This window comes from Marmota monax, unplaced genomic scaffold (genome assembly GCF_021218885.2).
Source record: "Marmota monax isolate L192 unplaced genomic scaffold, Marmota_monax_Labrador192_F-V1.1 WCK01_AAM20220418_F8-fsc00008, whole genome shotgun sequence".
NCBI lineage: Eukaryota > Metazoa > Chordata > Mammalia > Rodentia > Sciuridae > Marmota > Marmota monax.
This window is the reverse complement of record NW_026694432.1, coordinates 21,587,464-21,607,194: the sequence shown is the minus strand read 5'-3', so window position 1 is coordinate 21,607,194 and position 19,731 is coordinate 21,587,464. Positions and strand designations below refer to the sequence as shown.

The 19,731-nt window shown below is 42.2% G+C and overlaps 1 protein-coding gene across 2 annotated transcripts in view; it reads left to right on the top strand.

Moving 5' to 3' along the window:
• The window catches only part of Maco1 (macoilin 1), a 63,185-nt gene extending 44,622 nt beyond the window's left edge, over positions 1-18,563 (top strand). The window contains exons 7-11 of one of the 2 annotated variants that reach the window (XM_046468814.2): positions 5,203-5,361; positions 6,578-6,760; positions 9,462-9,582; positions 11,632-11,806; positions 16,668-18,563. In XM_046468814.2, coding sequence (XP_046324770.1) covers positions 5,203-5,361; positions 6,578-6,760; positions 9,462-9,582; positions 11,632-11,806; positions 16,668-16,870 — 841 coding nt within the window. In that variant the 3' untranslated portion in view covers positions 16,871-18,563. Of the gene's footprint in view, positions 1-5,202; positions 5,362-6,577; positions 6,761-9,461; positions 9,583-11,567; positions 11,807-16,667 lie in introns of those variants that run through there. The other variant, XM_058571048.1, reaches the window with a different exon arrangement.
• Positions 18,564-19,731: the final 1,168 nt, after the last annotated feature.

Genomic DNA, 19,731 nt, shown 5'->3' with positions numbered 1-19,731 from the left:
AGTCATTTATCAAAGATAAGAATTACAAACATTTAGACTCAGTATCTCTCTACCTTTTCAGATACTTAAATACCCTTTTCAAATAAAAGTGGACACTTGTATACTGTACTTTGTTTTTCTACCTGCTGTCCTTCCAGATACTCAAAGATGTTTTTGCTATTTAGCCTGTCTAAGGCTAATATTCGACTTTCTTCTCTTGGTCAGTTAGGAGATTATTCCTTATTAAAATGTAAATATTTTCCTTTTATAGTTAAATTAATTATCAGTTACAAAATATGGCTTGCATTGGGAAGAAGCTGAAATATAGTTATGAGTTAGAGTGGGTAAGAGGAAGCCTCAATTTGATAAATCTGCTTTGAAGTCAACCTTGTCATCTGACTTGGGGACCTGAGGAAGCACTGTTGTAGATGGTCCTGCCTTTATTAGTAATACGCCAGGATTCAGAGGTAACCTCAAAACATCCTTATAAATTATCAATAAAAAATATTCTTTTAAATTATCAATAAGATAGCTAGAAAGCTTACCTGGACCTAATATATAATATATAAAAGTTTAGAATCTATGGGCAAAAATGAACATAGTTTGGTACAGGTAGACTACACCTTTGCCATGGGCCCTCTGTATTCAAAGTGGTGATGACACTCAGCAGGCCTTTGTGAGGGTGAAAACTGGTTCCGTAGGAGCTGGGCAAACAGGAAGTGCATGCTTCCTGGTTAAGTCTTACTGAAGTTTGATTAAGTGCCTGGCCCAATATTTTGGGGGGATGGGTGGAGGATGAGATTGTAACTCTTCTGGAGAAAGTTCTCTTTTATCCTTTCAGGTTCCATAGGGTAGGGAAGAGAATAGGACTTGGCTCTGATAAGAAGGTTCCAAACTTATAGATGAATATTTTTCCTCAATTCTTTATTTACTGAAATTAGTTTCAAGTGTTATAAACTCTTTCTTCTAGCTCATTTTCTTTATGACCACCTGCTTCTAATTTAGGTTGTAGCTATTCACAGTTTAATAAAATCTCAAAAATAACATTTGAAGATTTTGCACTAACCTCTTAACTCTATTTAATCAGAACTGCTTAGTACTTAATACTAATTCTATATCTGTATTTTACCTGGGAAGTATTGACCTTCACCACCTAGGAACTAAGTACACCATTAAGAGAAATAGGAGTTATCTGTTCAATAAATGCCCCAGCACTTGACTGGCTTTATTTGGTTCAATTTATTAATTCACGCAGTTCTTTTAAAACTCGTGGCACATATCTACTGAGAAAATGCAAAGTTTGAACCATATCTTAGAAAATAGAATTGTAGAGTGTATCCGTACAGTGGAACACTATACAGCAATTAGTTATATGAAAATTTTCTAATAGTGTGAGAGATACTTAGGATATATAAGTTGTATATGTGGTACTCATTTACCGATATGAAATATATTTACATGTATGGAAAAAACTTAAAAGACATACAGAAGTATACCGAATACGAACAGTGAATGGTTCTGTCTGGATGAATGGATTGTGAGTTATTTACATTTTTATACTCGACGCTTTCCTATTGTATTCTGTTTTTTATACTGACTTGGTATCATTCTTTTTTTGAGGGAGGTGGGTACCAGGGATTGAATTTAGGGACCCTAAACCACAGCCATATCCGAAGCCCTGTTTTGTATTTTATTAGAGACAGGTCTCACTGAATTGCTTAGCACCTTGCTGTTGCTGAGGCTGGCTTTGAACTTTCCATCCTCCTGTTTCAGCTTCCTGAGCTGCTGGGATTACAGGCAAGCAGCACTCTGCCCTGCTCTGACTTGGTATTATTCTTGCAATAAAAAACAAATCCGATATGAGGTTGTATATCGTTTTACTGCCTACCTCAGTAAAGATTTGAAATAGGTAGTGAAGCTTCAAGGTTAAATTAATGCTTTCTGTAGAGAGGCAGTGAAAAATTGCTCATCATAATTTTAAAAGTTCCTGAGAGTTTTGCTACTAAGCACTGTAAGTTATTTTATATGTCATTAGTCAGTGTTCCTATAGTTCACTATTTCTTAAATCGGAAAGCTGATGTTAACTCAGAGGTTTACTTCAACAGTTTAGAAAACAGTAATTCATAATTTTATGAAGTGAATGATAGCAGTTAAAAAAATCATGAAGTATTTTACTTGTACATCTTGTGAAAGTATATTTTATTAAGAACAAAAACAAAAAATAACCAAAGAAAAACTTTTCTGCTGGGCGTGATGGTGCACGCCTGTAATCCCAGCTGAGGTAGGAGGATCACGAGTTCAAAACCAGCCTCAGCAACTTATAGAGGCCCTGTGCCTCTTAATAAAATACGAAAAATGGCTGGGATGCGGTTCAGTGGTTAACGCCCCTGAGTTCAATCCCCAGTATAAATAAATAAACAAACAAATAAACAAATAAGTAAAACCCTTTCTTTTGCAGTGTAGCACACATACACAGCTCTGCACAAACTTTACATGTAAAATTTATGAATTTTCACAAAGTGAACATACTCTGTCTTTTATTGATAGTGTGCTGTTTGTCTTTGACAAAATTTTCATAGAAGTTCCACATTTTAAAAATACATTGTTGAGTGTTTGGTGGGTTTCAGAAGCTATGTGTTGCACTTGTTGATCTTATAACTAACTGCCTTAGCTTTTTGGATTTTGCAGTTTTCTAGGAACTCTGAAATTTGCTGCAGAATAAATATTGTTGTTCTTAGTTTATGGTAGAAAAATGGCTTTTCAGGATTTAAAAATGAAAGAAAGCAGTAACTACAAAACAATTGACTGTAGCCTCTGCAGATTTAGTTTTGCTGTCATTCCCAGCTGTGGCACAGACTTTGCCTCAGTGGGCTGGGCTGTAGAACTTGATTCCTGTGCATCTGCATAGAACACAGTTTAGTTTGCTAATCTGAAGCAGCAAATTAGCAGGCATCTGTTAACATGTCAGCTTTGGAAATCCTAGATCAGCCCCGGAAGAACTTTAGAGAGTGCCAGACTCAAATGAGGAAACAGGCCTGGAAGGTGACAGCCTTGCCCAGGGTCACAAAGTTGGCACCAGAGCCAAGTCCAGAACCCTTACCTCAAATCCTGCCAAGTTCCTTTCTCAACTGAGAATTTACCTTTTCTACCAAAAACTGCAATCCTTTAACTGCAGTCGACATTGACATTAAGGAAAGTGATTATCTAACTTATTTTCAACTGAAGTTCTTAATGGGGATAACCTGACAGCATTGAATTGTTTTGGAATATGTCCCTTGGGTTGCTTCAGGTGAATGAGGGGTGATGTGGCAATGGTATAAATGCTAATCTGTACTTGTTCAGAGTAGTCCAAGAGTACTCTGAACTGGAATAACCCTGGCAATAGGGAAAGTGTAGCATGACGTCAACTGGTGACCCCTCCTGTGGGAGTGAGCTGTGTCAGGAGACCTAGCAGTGCTTCTGGAACACAAGGTTCCCAGGCCGTGTTTCTTGGCCATGCTCCCAAGCACTGGACAGGGACACTTAGGGCTTGCACCTATAAAATGACCATCAGTGTTTCATGATTTGGGGTACTTGAGAATTTTCAAGCTGTTCAATGGTAGATAGGGGAGTAAAGCTGCCCTTTGGCTTTCTAAGGGAGGTCATTATTGAGTAAGTGTGGGTCACTGTGGTAGTCCCCAGAGATTTATTGCTTAGTAAAACATGTCTAACGTCTGTGGAGTGCATAGTTCTTGAGAGAACACCAATGCTTTGCAGAAATCTTGGTTCTCTTAAATTAGTGACATGTTCAAGTTTTTCTTTTCTTTTTTTTTCTTTCTTGGTGGTAGTGCTAGAGATTGAACCCAGGGCCTTGTGCATGCGAGTCAAACACTCTAGCAACTGAGCTATGTCGTGTCCCCCCACCCTCACCCCCACCCCCACTCCCGTGTTCAAGGTTTTAATCAGAGGCTGGGAATGTGGCCTAGGGGTAGAGTGTGTGTGTTGCATGCAAAAAGCCCTGGATTTGATCTTCAGCACCTAAAGATGAATACATAAATAAATAAATAGAACAAAGTGACCTTTGTCTACCTGTGAGTTTGTATCCTGGTAGAAAGTGTCTTTTCAGTCTCACATGGCATGTTCTTACCCTGACCGTCAGCACCACAGTCCCATCTACCACATCCTTTCCCTCTCTGATTTCAGTACAAGCCTTCCTAAGAGGCCACACCTAGTGCTTGCCCCCAGATATCTATGGCTGTTCCTGGCTCTGAGTTTTTGACTATGTACCACTCTCCCCAGTTTAGAATGTCCGGCCTCCCCTCTGCTTTTCCGAATCCTGTCCAGCCTACAGGGCCAACTCAATTCTCATTCTCTTGGCAAAGCCTGTCCCAGCCTTGTCTCCACAGAGCTCAGGTAGCACTTGTCTTGTGCTATGGATGATGCAACTGCGTTTGGCCTTGTGGAAAAGAGCGTGGAACTCTGGGGCTGCTGCCTCAGGGATCTTGGGCTGCTAGGTTTTCCTGGCCTGGATTTCTTCATCTAGAAAAATGGGAATCCTTATTGCACTTTACCAGTATGGAGATAAAATGAGTGCACAGCACTAAACCCGTAGGATAGGGTCTGGTCTATCCGTCCTTATGAAACAGCAGCTGCTGTTTTTTATTCCTTCTAGCATGAATTTTATCATAGCCTCCTTTTTAGAGCATGTCATTTGTTCCTTTTTTCATTCTTTTCCACAGTCTCCACTAGCACAAACATTTTTAGCAAGGAGCTAACATGTCAGGATGTTGATGTGAACATTGTTTCCTTCTCAGCCATGGTGGGAGGGAATTTCAGACCCTAGAGGCTGAGCTATCAGAGTATCTCAGAACTGTAAGGGGTGGGTCATGAGCTGGTTGTTTTAACATACTCCCCTTGCTGAGGGGCATGGAAAAGTCATCCACAGGGAGGCCACCGTGTCCTGCAGCCACACTTTCTGCCTTCTCTTATCCTTTATTAGCATATGCACAAGTACCATCTTTACCCATCAGTGTCGCAAACATTTGGGGCAAATCAAATTACCCTTAGTAGGAAAGGGTAGGGACTTAGGTGGTATCCTGCGATAAAACTAAGCAGATTTCATACAGAAGTCCAGTGGGACAGTTTGCCACCCACCCAGCAGTTCAGGACTACAGGCAGTGTCCTTCACCCAGCCCTGGGTATGTCCCCTCCCAGATGAAAATGCTACATTTCTCCTTCTCCTAGGCTGGAACAAGACATTAAAAAGTTAAAGGCTGACCTGCAGGCCAGCAGGCAAGTGGAACAGGAGCTCCGCAGTCAGATCAGCTCCCTCTCCAGCACCGAACGAGGGATCCGCTCAGAAATGGGCCAGCTCCGGCAGGAGAACGAGCTGCTGCAGAACAAGTACGCGCACCTGGCGGGTCTCTGGTGGCCGGACGCACCCTCCCCAGTTCCCCATATAAAATGACCATCAGTGTTTTTATATGTTCCCAGGGGTGGGAGCACAAGCCTCCTGGTGACAAAGGGACCTGGCAGAGAAGTTTCTAAGTAAAATGTTTAAAATATTTAATGTACTACCAGATGTTCAAGATCTATAAAAACTTACTTCATTGCAACAAAGGTTTATTCATATTTTGTCCTTTTCATTTAATAATTTAAAATAGTTTCCATGATAAGTAAAGTTGTTAGGAGTAGTCACAGTTGGAAAATCTTGTTCCTCTGAGTGACAATTTCCAGAGGGGCAGATTATATCTACTTTGACTTATAGAATTAAAAAATGACATTAAACTTTGATTTTCTTGAAGAGGCAATCAAAAAGCCAGATCTGGGTGAATTCTTTTAAGCTTTCCATTAATTCATTCTGGAATTACTTGACTCAATGTAGAGCTGTCTTTTTTTAAAAATATCTAAGCAATATGTGCCCATCATAGTGATTACGATTATAGACTCTGGGCTTTTCCTGTTGGAAGAGGAGTCCTGCATTTTTTTAAATGTAACTTCAGAATTTGAGCATTACAGGCAAAAACTCTCTCTATTGCTTTTGACCAACATTTGTGGTGGTTTTAGCATTGATAAGGAGGAATGTTACCTCCTCACTTTGATATGTAAAGCTATGGGTGACTCCAAAGAAACTGATTCAGGGACATTAAGAAAATGTCTTACAGCTGGTAAGAAAAGTCTGCAGTAGGTCCCATCATGATTGTATTCAGGATAAGAAAGACTCCTCCCTTCTAGCCTTATTTTCTTTTTGGTGGGGCTGGTTCCAGCAGTGTTTTTTTTTTTTTTTCACCCAGACAAAAATTCTTTTAAGGTGCTGCAGGACACTGGAATTCGTTCTACAATGATTGTCCCCTCAGTTAGAAGCTTCTTGTATCCTATACTCTAGACTACCTGCTGTAGATCACTTACCTTAACAAAACAGAGGGTAGGACTGATTCTGGGTCTTGTAAGCAGCCTGTTTGTTAGTGTTTAGGCATTGTTATGACGCTGTGTTTTCCCAGGCACACAGGAAGTTGGTACTTAAGGTTTGCTGTTCATACGTTTTACTTGACCTTAAAATGAGAAAAAAGAAGCCTGTTTCTTATTATGAAGACTTTGTATGACAATTGTTTTCATATAGGTTACATAATGCTGTGCAAATGAAGCAAAAAGACAAGCAGAACATCAGCCAGTTGGAGAAAAAGCTAAAAGCTGAGCAGGAAGCACGGAGTTTTGTAGAAAAACAGTTAATGGAGGAAAAAAAAAGGAAGAAGTTAGAAGAAGCCACTGCTGCACGGGCTGTTGCATTTGCTGCTGCATCTAGGTAAGTTCATGTCACCGGAGTGTATAATCCAGGTTGGCTTTCCTTGTCCCAAGACATATGTGGGAATTTGCTGCCAAGGGTAGGATTGGACAGACCACAATCTTGCATGGATAGGTTGCTTTTAAGGGCTGTGTGTCTTGTAACAAATTCATTCCTTAATGACCTCACTTATAAAGTGGACTTAGCATCCCTGCACCAAGTGCTGCTTATAGAATGCCTCTAGTTACTTTCAGAAAAACTGATTACTAAATGTGTTGAGAGATCCCATCTGGAATTTTATTCCCTTTATAAGGCTCTTAAGTGTGGGTGTTTCTGAGTTTTTATCTTAAAATGGAAGAATGATAGAATCTTGGTTACCCAGGCACTGTGTACTAACTGCTCCTGGCTTTGTTGGATATCAGCAAACTATCAAATAGATGAAAAAAAAAAAGGTGAAATACAAGTTTCTATTAGATTTGTGGAGTGCTGAGCCAGGCATGATGGCAGTGACTATAATCCTAGATGCTCTGGAGGCTGAGGCAGAAGGATCTGCAAGTTTGAAGCCAGCCTAAGGCCCTAAGCAACTTTAATAAGGGCTGGGATGTAGGTCAGTGGTGTAAAGTACTCAAGGAAGGGAGGGAGGAAAGGAAAAAGAAGGAAAAGCAAGAAAGAAATATTTGTGTAGATTGTGTGGGGTGATGAAAACTGGGAACTACTTCTCATACCATTGAGAAGTACCCCTGCATGCAGATATTTCAAAAACTGATATGTAACTGCCATATGAATTCCAGTAAAGAAGGAAGATTGTTCAGTCTCCCCCCCACTCCTTTGTTTCTGCTTCACCTTCTTTTTGTTTGTTTTTTGACTCCTGAATTCCATCTGCATGATTGGGGTCAGTTATGGGCTTGCAGATACAGAATGAGGGTAAATTTTTTATTTCATGCTGAATTTTTGTCCTAATTTGTATCTGTGTGGTATAATTCAACCACAATTCTTTCTTGAGTTTTACTTTATTGCATTAAACAAGTAATTTAGTTGCCAACCTTTGGCATGTTAATAACCTTCTTTAGGGTTCTGGCATTTGCAGAATAATTGGTGAATCATCTTGTCACCTTTCAGGAAATAGCAGTGAATAGTGAGAATGTTTCTTCCCAGTGTGCCGCCCCCTACAGACTGTAGACTGCGGGTGGTTGAGACTGGGGGACTGGGGGCCATCTGATCTAGACAGACTCAGACTCTGATCTAGACAGACCCCTGACTGCCTGCTGCTGATATGGGTTGTTTGTGTCAAGGTGTGTGTTAGCATTTCCCATACACTTGCACTTGCAGGATATTTACTTGAATATTCATCCAGCATGGCCTGTGTTTTCCTTAACTTATCTAGCACCTACCTTTTCTAAAACCTTCTACGTAGTAGGATATAGCAGTACTTTTTTTTTTAAATATTTTTTTTCTAATTGTGGTTGGACATAATACCTTTATTATTTATTTATTAATACGTGGTGCTGAGGATCGAACCCAGGGCCTCGCATGTGCTAGGTGAGCGCTCTACCGCTGAGCCACAATACAGCAGTACCTTAACCACATCATTAGTGTCTCCCATGCCTGAGAGTCATCAGTCAGTTGGTTTCAGGGTCTACTCTAAATCGCTTTTGCTTCCAGTTAAGCTTATTTGTTTGGGTCTTGTCCTTGGAGGGCTCTTGTTTGCCATCTCTTAGGTGGAATGGCTTTTACTCTTGAGCAAGTCTCTCCCTGGATCTTCCTTTGGTAATCAGAGGACACCTACTTCTCAGGCCTGGAACCTCAACACTTAGTAGTTCAGCAGCTCTGGACTGCCTCATCCCCTTTAGCTCATCCTTAGCCCTGAGAAGCAGCCTAATGTTGCTCTTTTGTTTTTCTGTTTATTCCAGGCTGCAGCAACTTTGTGACTAACCAAAGGTGAAATTTACAGTGCATAATCCCCCAAAAGTGGAAAAACAAGGGATTTTTGTGTGTTTATTGAGCCTTACTAGAGATAGTACATGTTCAGTTCTACCCAGCTCTGCTCTGTGTGTAGTAAGTCACTGTGGCCTGGTGGGAAGAATGCTGGACTGGGAAGCAAGAAATCCTGTTCTTATCTCAATTCTGTGACCTACACACTAGGAGACTACTTTATCTGTGTTACCTCAGCTTTCTTATCTGGAAAATGGGATAATGTACTAAAGGGAGTTTGGGTAAAGTACCTAGCTTGTAGAGACACTCAGTTGATGACAGTTATTGCACATATTGAGCCAAAAGTTAAAAACTTACAGACCCTTGAGTATAAGAAAAAACCTCAGTCCTATAATATAAGTACTGTCAGCCCTCCACAGCTGTAGGCTCCATCAGCATCGGCAGATTCAGCCATCTCAAGATAGTTAATATTTGAAAAAAATAAACTGGATCTTTATTGAACATGTACAGACTTTTTATTTTTATCATTATTCCCTGAACAATGTAATATAACAAGTACATACATTTACATTGCTTTACGTATTATAAGTAATCTAGAGATAGTTTTAAAACATGGGAGAATGTGCAGAGGTTATATGCTAGCGCTAAGCTATTTTATATACAGAAGTTGAGCATACATGGATTTTGGTATTCGTGGAATCTTGGAACCAATCCCCCATGGATACAGAGGGAAAACTGTAAACCTGTAGTCTTTGAAATTCATTTATTTCCTTCTCTTATTTTTCAAAAGGGGAGAGTGCACTGAAACCTTACGGAATCGGATCAGAGAACTAGAAGCAGAAGGCAAGAAGCTCACAATGGACATGAAGGTGAAAGAAGACCAGATCAGGGAACTAGAATTGAAAGTTCAGGTAAGGAGGAAACAAAAGTCTCCTCTTGACCTGGAACTCCTTTTTCAGTCTAGATTTTTGTGTGCTGTGCCGCAAGGTGGAGACAGTGCCTTTTGATACAGACCAAATCCCATGGCTCTAAAAATTCATAGGTGATAAAAAGATTGAACTCTTAATTTTGTCTAGCTCATTTCATATTATAGCCAGATTCTGATACAAGCCAGAAGTGTTGGCAATCCCTGAACATGTTTTACACCAGGATTTGACGTTCTGTAGATCTGTTTAACATTTTCAGGTTATAGGCCAGATTAGTGTCCTTTGGGACCTAACATCTTTCCTGAGCCTAACTGTCTGTCCATTGCCAGGGAACAGATCCTGCTGGATGACTCTGAACCTTAGAGTCTGTAGTCTTGAGCAGTGCAGGGTGAGGAAAGATGCCAGGACAGGGTGTAGCCAGTTTAGGGGGCCATGTGTACCTTAAACAGGTACTTACCATCAGCTCTTCATTAATGTCATATATGGTAAAGTTACAGTAATTTACATCATGAGCAAATGGTAAGAATTACTGGCAAGTCAGTGGAGTAGAATAGATGACCTGGAGACAAAGCCTCAAGTATATAGTAAAGGTAATGCAGCCAGGAGAGGTGAGCAGGAGTCAGTAACAGGCTTTGGAACTGGATAAGTGATGAAAAAAATAAAATTAGAAGCTCATCTCACAGCACACAAAAAGAAATTCTAGATAAAGGGTTGCATGCAAAATAGCTAAGCAAAAACATAGTAGACTTCATCTTGAAACAGGGATACTTTCTAAACCTAAAAGCAATGGAAGAAATCAGAGTAAAATAAAATCAGCTGGGGAAGGTATACATATTGCAGCAAGTATAAATAATTACTGAATATCCTCAACATGTAAATAGCTCATAAAATAACTAAGAAAAGTTCAAATATAAAGAAATAAACAAAAATATGAACAGATAATTCACAGAAGAAATACTAATGACTGAAAAAATGTAAGAATATATTAATCATCAAAGACATGCAGATTAAAATTAGAAATAATTTGTCTTCTGTGAAACTGGCAAAGAATTTTTAAGTGATAGTATCAGTCTTGGTGAAGATGCTACAAAATAGCTTCATGCATTGCTGGTGGATGGAAATAAAACTTCTGGAAAAAATCAGGTATTTTTTAAGTATTTACCTTTTTAGGAATTCAGCCCTAAGGCAAATATTGAAAAATATTACCGATGATATCTCAAAGATGTTTTGTGTAGTGGTATATAAATGTTAAAAAAAAAAAAAAAGGAAACTTAACAATGGAAGATGCATTCAAATTGTTATATATATACATATAGGAGTATTATATATATTATTAACAATTTTATTTTGGAAGAATATTTGAGAGGACAAGTTTTTAAAGGCTATACAAATTATATATGTATTATTTCAGTTATGCTAAAAGATACACATAAACATTAAAAAGGCTCAAAGAAAATATATCACATTTTGCAGTGGTGTAATTATGGGTAATTTGCATTTTCTTTGAACTCTTCTGTATTTTTAAAGTCTCCATAATAGGTTTGGATTTCTCTCTTAAAAGAAAAAGTTCAAATATATTTTTATTGGCTATATTCCCAACTATTTTAAGTGGGCTTATTTTACAGTTTGTCCTGTCAAAATAACGAATATTTCTGCAATTTTTAGTGCAAGTTTAGAGAAGAGTTTTGGCAGCATTACACCAGCATTTGCAAGTAGTCAGCAGGGAAAAGTTCTCCATGGTTCCGAAGTAGGCTTGCAAGAAAGAGTTTGCTTTGAAGGCAGAGGCCATTTTTAGCTAGATTGTGCCTCATATAGTCAAATGATTATCCACTAAATGTTTTTGTGTATACATGTCACCATATAAATACATTTGCCATATGCTTGTAACTAGTGAGAATACCATGAAAGTACCAGATTTCTGTGTTCTATTGGCCAGGTCAAGAATAGTGGGATTTAATTTGTGATTTCAGGCTAATTTTTAGACATCGATGCCAAAACTACCATGTAGCATTGCTGTTTTGATGATATTGATAGGAGCTTCGGAAGTATAAGGAAAATGAGAAGGACACCGAGGTGCTAATGTCAGCCCTCTCCGCCATGCAAGATAAGACACAGCACCTGGAGAACAGCCTCAGCGCAGAGACAAGAATCAAACTGGACCTGTTCTCTGCACTGGGCGACGCAAAACGGCAGCTTGAGATTGCCCAGGGTAGGAGAGTGGTGGGCCCTGTTGGGGTGGTGGGGCTTCGGAGAGCAGACCTCCCCCATAGAGCTCTGAACCAAAGGGCATTTCAGTTTTCCCTTCAAATGGTTTGGTAAGTGCCCTGCAGACATATTTTGAGATGGAAGCATGTTAAGTTCAGGGTGTACAGAAAAGACTATGAGTGTCTACGTTCTAGGAGCTCAGGGTGTTGTTGAACAAGTAGGTGACTCTGAAGTCATCAAAAGGTGCTGACATAGCAGCATGTACCAGCCCTGTGGGAATCCAGAGAGAGAGGTAGGGACTAAACTAGTCTGGGGAGTCAGAGGAAGCCATGTCTCAGAGGAACTAATGTCTGAGCTAGAGCTTGAATTATGGGAAGGGGTGGCACAGTGAATAAGAAGCATAGTGGAGCACAAGGGTTCAGGAGGCCACTTGGCAGAAGATATAGTCTGACCAAGTGCCGGAGGTGAGGCAGGGCCTTATGCCTTCGGAACTGCAGCTGGCTCTGCTTGGATGGAGCTGTGGGAAGAGAGTCTGGAGAGCAGGACATCCACTCAGCAGATTGTCACTGAGACCTGCTGTGTGCCAGGCATCCCGAGAGTCCCTGGGGATTCGAGGATTTAGCCCTGGTGAGGGACAGTGGACAAACCAGTGGGCAATATGTCAAAGGACGATAAGGTTGATGGCAAAAATAAAGCAGTGGTGCCAAGGGCATGTGGGGGGGGGGGGCTTCTGGCATCACAGAAGTTCCCTTGAATAGGCAGCATTTGAGCAGAGAGTGGAGGTAGCTGGAGGAAAGCACTAAGGTGGAGGGTAAGTACAAAGTCCTGCAGGGAGCGGGGAATGCAGCCTCATATCAAGGGTGGGAATAGCAGCAACCAGGTTCTATAGGATTTGTGGTTCCCAGAAAGAACTGGGGACTTTTACTCTGAGAGACAAGAGGAGCTCTGGAAGACATCTGAACTGAGGCAGGACGTGACCTGATGAAAACAAATTTGGAGGCCTGGAGTTGTGGCTCAGTGGCAGAGCACTTGCCTGGCATGCGTGAGGCACTGGGTTCGATTCTCAGCGTCACATAGAAATTAATAAATAGATAGATAGATAGTTAAAGTCCTTGGCTTTTTTTTTTTTAATTGGATTTTCTTCAAGAAAATGATAGCCACCTAATTGACTAGATTCCTGAGTGGGATACTGAAAAAAACCTCCAGTTAATTGGCTTAGTAGATGGGAAAGACTGTTTCATCAGGACTTTTCTAGTAACTGTACTCTGCAAATCCTTATCCTGAAAACTCCAGGGGAGGCAGAGATGAACACAGCAGATCAGTGGGGGATCTACCAGGGCAGTGGTGTGCAAATTTTTAAAATTATTGTGTAGCCCAGATAGGCTTATTTCAAGTAGATTATATCTATCATCATCTACCTATTTGAAATTAAAACTTAAAATTTTTATTTATTAATCTATTATTTATTAATCCATCTTAAAATAACATAAACATATTCTATTTTTACATAAATAACATTTTTATGAAAAAAAAAAAACTTTTTTCCAAAACAAAAAAATGTAGAAAAGATTTTTACACGCCCAAAATGAGGATGAAGAAACCAGCTGATGTTTTAGGGTGCATGAGTTTGGTTTGGGGTGTTTTGTTTTAGAGGTGCACCCCAGACACCCAAATAGGAGCTGTCTTAGTGTTATTATCGAGGCAGTTCTGACACTGTAGACCCTGCCTGCACTTCCAGAATTGCTGCACGAGGGCAAGCCAAGCAGATGGCCTCTGCCATGAAGCAGAGGCAGAGGGCGGGAGAGGCCAGAGAAGAATTCAGGGAGGCTTCCTGGAGGAGGGGGCTTTGAAGACTAGGCTTGGAAGGATGAATGAGAACAGAGAATGGCAGGGAGAAACGCTGTTACATGAAGGAGTAGTATAAGCAAGAGAAAGAAAGTGTTGGGGATATCTGGGTGAGTAATCTAGTGGCCTCAAGCTGGGGGATGAAAGAAAAGAGTGGAAGGTTAAGAGGACACTGATGAAGCCATGCCAGAGAATATATTCTCCAGATTTTCCAGAGGTGTGAGGTGATGTGTTCTGGCTGCTAATTTGGATTTGAGAAGTGAGGTTGAGAGGAGGCAGAGGGGTCAGGTGAGAGCTTCTCCTGTCTTCAGTGCAGGAGTTGAAGTACCGGGGAGTTGACTCCTGGAGAGGGAATGGTCCTGAGGTCAGGAGATACCCAAGGTCCAGCCGGAGCCAAGGAAGGGAGGTAGCACGGCTTAGGGAGCATGAGTTTGGTTTGGGGTGTTTTGTTTTAGAGGTGCGCCCCAGACACCCAGATAGGAGAGATTTGTCAATCAGTGGGAACCTTCAGCCTAAACCAGAGAGAGAAGCCAAACCCCTGGGGGTGAAGGGTGGGTGTAGAAGTTGGGGGAAGTTAGTGAGGCCACAGAAGTAGCTGGGGACGGCCCAGATGATTGACAAGAGAAGGGGATTGGGCACCAGGCTGCCTTAGTCTGTGGACTTGGGGGAAAGGTGTGGTGAACAAAGGTTCCTGAGAAGCCACCTCTGAAGCTGAGTTTCTGACCCATTACCGGCCTTTTTGCTTGCCTGGTTCAGCTCCCTGGGGAATGGGCACCCGGCTATTGCACCCCTGCTCACTTGGGTTTGCATCCTTGAAAAGATCCCCTGGAGGGGAAGCAGCACCTGGTCTCAGGAGCCAAGGGGCCTTCCCAGCCCAGCTGTGCTTCGCTGACAGCACAGGAATCCTCGGGAGTGAGGGGGGCTCTTTCCCAAAACTTGTGAGATGTGTTCATGTTCCTGATGAAAGAACTCAAATCTGCACTGGAAAAGATAGAGTGGCTCACGTGTGTCAGATGCCATTAGGTATTTTATTCATCTGAAGCTTATTTTGTTCAAAGCGGAGGAGGATATTTGATGCTCATTTGAAGCTTAGGGGAGAAGAAGGAAGTGAGGGAGCAGTCCCTTTCAAACACTGCTCCTGGCTGCTGCCTTCCCCACTGCCCGCCTCCCCTGTCCTGCTTAGAATATTCTAATAAGAATCCAGCTTTGTAATTCAAATCAAAACCCCCCGTTGCTTTTCTCCTTCCTTTCTGTATCATTTGATTCATCCTGGTCACAAAATGACTTTCATCTCTACTACATCCTTTTAAAACATGTGCCTCAAGCACTCTCACTCCAAGTACACGGTCCTCTTCCCGGGGACTCATGAGCGGTCAAAATAAGGGCAGTTCACAGTCAACCTTTTTTCTTTTTTTTCTTTTTCTTAGTTGTAAATGGACACAATACCTTTATTTTGTTTATTTACTTATTTATTTTTATGTGGTGCTGAGGATCAAACCCAGTGTCCCACATGTGCTAGGCAAGTGCTCTACCTCTGAGCCCCAGCCCCTCTCTTTTCTTATTTACTTCCCCTCAGAGCCACATAACATGATGGCAGTCTTGTGGGCTTTTGAATATAGTGATCCTGGGCTTAAATCCTGCTCTTGCTAACTAAGTGACTTTGAGTGAGCTACAGAGCTTGCAGAGCCTCCGCTTTTCACTAGGCTGGGCAGTGGAGGATGGTGATGGGAAAAAATGGAGACGCAGTGTCTGCTCTCACAGGGCTCAAGTTGAGCAGGGAGATGATGGACACAGATCATCACTCAAAGAATTAGTTTCAGGAGGCAGAAGAATGCTGGGAGTGTAGACTGCAGCAGGCTGCATGGAGTCGAGCCCTGGCTCTCTGCTATCTGTATTCCTTGGGCAAGTCACTCGACCCCTCTTATGCATTGATTTCTTCATCTGCAGAATGGGTGGTGATGATAATTCCCACCTCTTAGGGTTGTCCTGAGAAAGAAATGAGCTAGTAGATGTGAGCACTTAGAACATCATCTGGCACCTGTGAAGCCCTATGAGTCAGTCACTGTCATCATGATTATTGTGGAGAATAAGGGACATAAAGGAAGGTTGTTAGGGCAGGTTGAGAGTCTGAGAGTCTGGGGAGCTGATTTAGATGGCAGGTCCAAGGAGGGCTTTGCTGAGGAAGTGGAAACCCTCAAGTTAGTGGGGCAGGGACAATAGGAGAAGACCCAAAGGGGACAGGCCGTGAAGCAGCCAGAGCTGATCAGATCACAAAGCTGAAGCCCAGTGATCACACAGAGGGAGGATGTGCCGAAAGCTGAACGGGATCTTGGTGCTAACATGGCCAGCCAGCTGCACACTGGGCGGTGGTCAGAGGCACACTGTGCCAAGAGGCAGGGACACAATGGCAGCCTTGGCCACTGGAGAGTTTCCCTAGGGCAGCAGTCCCAGAGCTTCTGCTTCTGTGAGGGAATCTGGCACCACTAGTTCTGAGGCCTCAGTTTTATATTCTTTGGTCTGACGCTCAGCCCATGCCCCCAGGAAAGAATTCCAGCCCAGTGGGTAGAGCTACAGTTCAGAACCAGTACCCCTCTTAGGCTGTTGGAGATGACTGCCAGTTCAAGATGTGGCTCCTGGAAATTGATTTTGTCACTCTTGTCACACATATGTGAGCAGAATCACTTTTTACCTCTAAGCTAGAAATCAGTAAACAGCATCCCATAGGCCGCATCTGGCCTTCTGCCTATTCTTACACCATTGTGAACTAAGAATGGCTTTTACATTTCCTAGGGTTGGGGAAGAAAACAATGACAAAGACAGTACACGGCCCACAGTGCCTAAAATATTCACTATGTGACCTTTACAGTAAAGGAAAAGTCTGCTTTGCTCTTTTAAGCCATAAGCCTCATAAGCCTTGGAGTTGTTCCAGGGGAACCAAGGCCACTCTGGGGTTGGCCCAAGGGAGCATTGTGCCGAGTGAGCCCTCCCTCCTTCCTAATGGCAGGTCTTTGATCTTACAGGACAAATCCTTCAGAAAGACCAGGAAATCAAGGACCTAAAACAGAAGATAGCCGAAGTCATGGCCGTCATGCCCAGCATAACGTACAGTGCCACCACCAGCCCCCTGAGCCCCGTTTCCCCCCACTATTCTTCCAAATTTGTGGAGACCAGCCCATCTGGACTTGATCCCAATGCCTCTGTCTACCAGCCCCTGAAGAAATGAAGGCCAGCTGTGGGTTTGCCCAACCATTTGGTTACCAGAAGGCCTCACAAAGCAGCATCTCTGGCAGTCAAGACAAAAAAGTTTATATTGTATTTTGTGAGACTGTATATGTTGTCATTTTTAAAAGGGGGGAAGATGACATCCAAGTCTGATTAGAACTGCCCATCAGTTGTAAATTTTTAGAAAACCTCACAGAACTTTGCAGTTTATTTTTCTTGGCCAACACATTAAAACCATTCTTGGATTTCAAGTAGCCAATTTTGCCTTTTCTGTATTCTTAAATAGTTTCCTCTTGAAGAAAAAAAAAAAAAGCAGAGTTTTTGCTTTTCAACACTTTGTTTTGCTTTATTCTTAAATAAATAAGCAAAAACTGCACATTGGATTTACGTGGGATGAGGACAGAAGCTTAGTTTTTAGAGTGAAGGGTTAAGTTACCTAACAGCTTTGATTTATAGCTGCATTAAAGAAGATGATTATCCATATTATAGAAAGTGAAAATTGATAGCCCCTCCAAGGACCAAACCAATTCAAGGAGCATCATTTAGGCTGAGAGACTTGAGCGAGGTGACTAGCGTAGGGACGAACAGGGTTCCGTTCCAAACATTCACCTCCCAACACTATTTAGTCCTAGGAAATGGCGGGCAGCAGTCTTCTCACAGTGCCTGGGCAAAGACTTCAAGAGGAAACTTGACCACTCTAAACTGTTTCCCCCTTCAGTCATCTCTTTCCTGTCTGTATCAAGCTCACTGCAGATCCTGCCGTGAAACTGGCGGGTAGCGGCTGTCCCTTGCCACCTGGCCACCTCTTCCATTCCCTTTGATGGAAAGCACCTGGTGTCCTGTGCTGTGTCGAGCGCCTGGGGAGGAAGCTGGTGGCGATTGTGTATGAGACTGTAATGTGGCTAATAAAAGCTGTGGTCTAGGTTGGTTTTTTCCCCCTCATTTCACGTAACTGTGCTTTATCGACTTTTCATCATCTTGTGTTTGACACTTTAAAAGAGGCGAGACTATTCCTCAGCTCTTGTGCCAAGGAGGGTTGGTTTTTTTGTTTTGTTTTTTTAAGAATTTTAAAATCAAAACTGCACAAAGATATTGGTTTCAACTCTGTATTATACATTGGTAGAAAAAAGTGTTTGCACAGGCAACTTTTGGAAGTGTTTTAAAATCTGGGTGGGGTGGGGGGAGGGACTGGGAGAGAGGGACAAAGCAAAATTGTATTGGAAACTAGGAAAAATTAAGAAACCAAATAGATTGGTTTTGCTTCCTTGCCATGGGTCCTAGAAGGACATAGTTCTAAAATTTCCTGTTAATTGGCATGTATGTCTCATTTAAAGCAAATTAAGTAGGACAAGTCAGTGAACTAGAAGTATTAAAAAGAATCATCCTTTTAATCACAGATCTTATTTTGGGATTAAAATAAAAACTCCTAGCTTTAGCCAGGTGTGCATGTTGCTGCCATTTGCATTTTTGAATCATCTTATGTAATCGTCACCATGAAAGTGTTATCAAAATTGTCATAGATTTTTTCATCTTTGTGCAAAAACATGGAAAATTGTCACTGACTTTGTGTTGAGGTTTCCCCCATTTTGCTGCCCTTCAGACACTATTTTCGTTAAATACTTGGTCTTGGCTGCATTCTTTTATTTTTTCCCCCTGTGGGGTTCAAAAGAATAAACATTTTCTTACTGATAAAACTAGTTTTCTGCCTTTTTAACTTTTCAGGAGGACACAGCAAGGTAGACAGTCCGAGTGGGGCTGAGAGGGCTGTCCTTTTGTTCTCTCTTGTCCTGCCCACGTCAGGTGTGGCGAGGCAGGGCCACTGCCCAGGGACAGAGGGTCTTCATTTGCTGTAGTTTCTGTCGGGTGCTCTCCCAGCTCTCCTGTCCCCAGCATCTGATGAGAGCCAGCACTGCCTTGTTTTCTGGTGTGACCCTCCTTTCCTCAGAAAGCAAGTAAGAGCACGGTTGGGGGATATAGTTGGTGAGAAAATCTCAAGGGCAAATTTCCTTCACCATGCCTTGCCCTCTCCCGTTTTCCAGAATCTTGTTGGCTACCTAGTGACCAGTGTCCTGCTGGGTGCCCTGTCTGCTGCAGTCCCGAGTGCCGCCATCGTCCTCACTTGTTTTTAAAGGCTTTGTCTGTTTTCATCTTCTGAGAAGCCAGCTGCCTCTCTTGGCCCGTGTTTTTCTCTCTTGGCCATTGTTACAATTGATCTTGGCTTGAGGTTTGGAAAATTCTGCTCTTGGCACCTCACCCTCTGTCCTTGCTGCTGGATAGCCTGAGTCTTGGCCAGTAAGTCTCTTGCAGACACCACACTTAATACCATGAGCAGAGTTCCCCAGGGAAACGCTGGGGCTGGGCTGGGCTTTTGCCTTTGCCTTTCCTGAAGGAATGTGCCCGGTACTGAGTTCTCATTGGCACGTTCTTTTCCACCAAGGAAATCTTGAGTTGTTGTCTTTGTTATTTTAGGCCCAGGATAAAGTGCCTCCACATCTTAGTACGTTGTGTTTATTACATGCCGCCAAGCCCTGTTTGCCACTCTAGATGGTCAAACATTTACAGGAAGAATGGGCTGCGTGTGTTTTGACTCACTGAAGAACCTCTTTTTAGCCACATCTCCCCACTTTATATATATTCATCCTCCCTGTGAAGATCTTTCCAAGGCGTCCTATAAAAATCCTTGCCTCCTGGTCTGGAGGAAGGGAATGGCCCTTTCTCCCATCATCCTCTTCCCCCATGCTCACTGGGCACCTGAACCCGGCTCTCAAGGCCACCCAGCAGCTGCCATCAGATCGCTGCTGGTGCCGTTCACACCACAGCAGAGGGAGCTGGAGAAATAGAAGAAAACCTACCCCGGAGCCC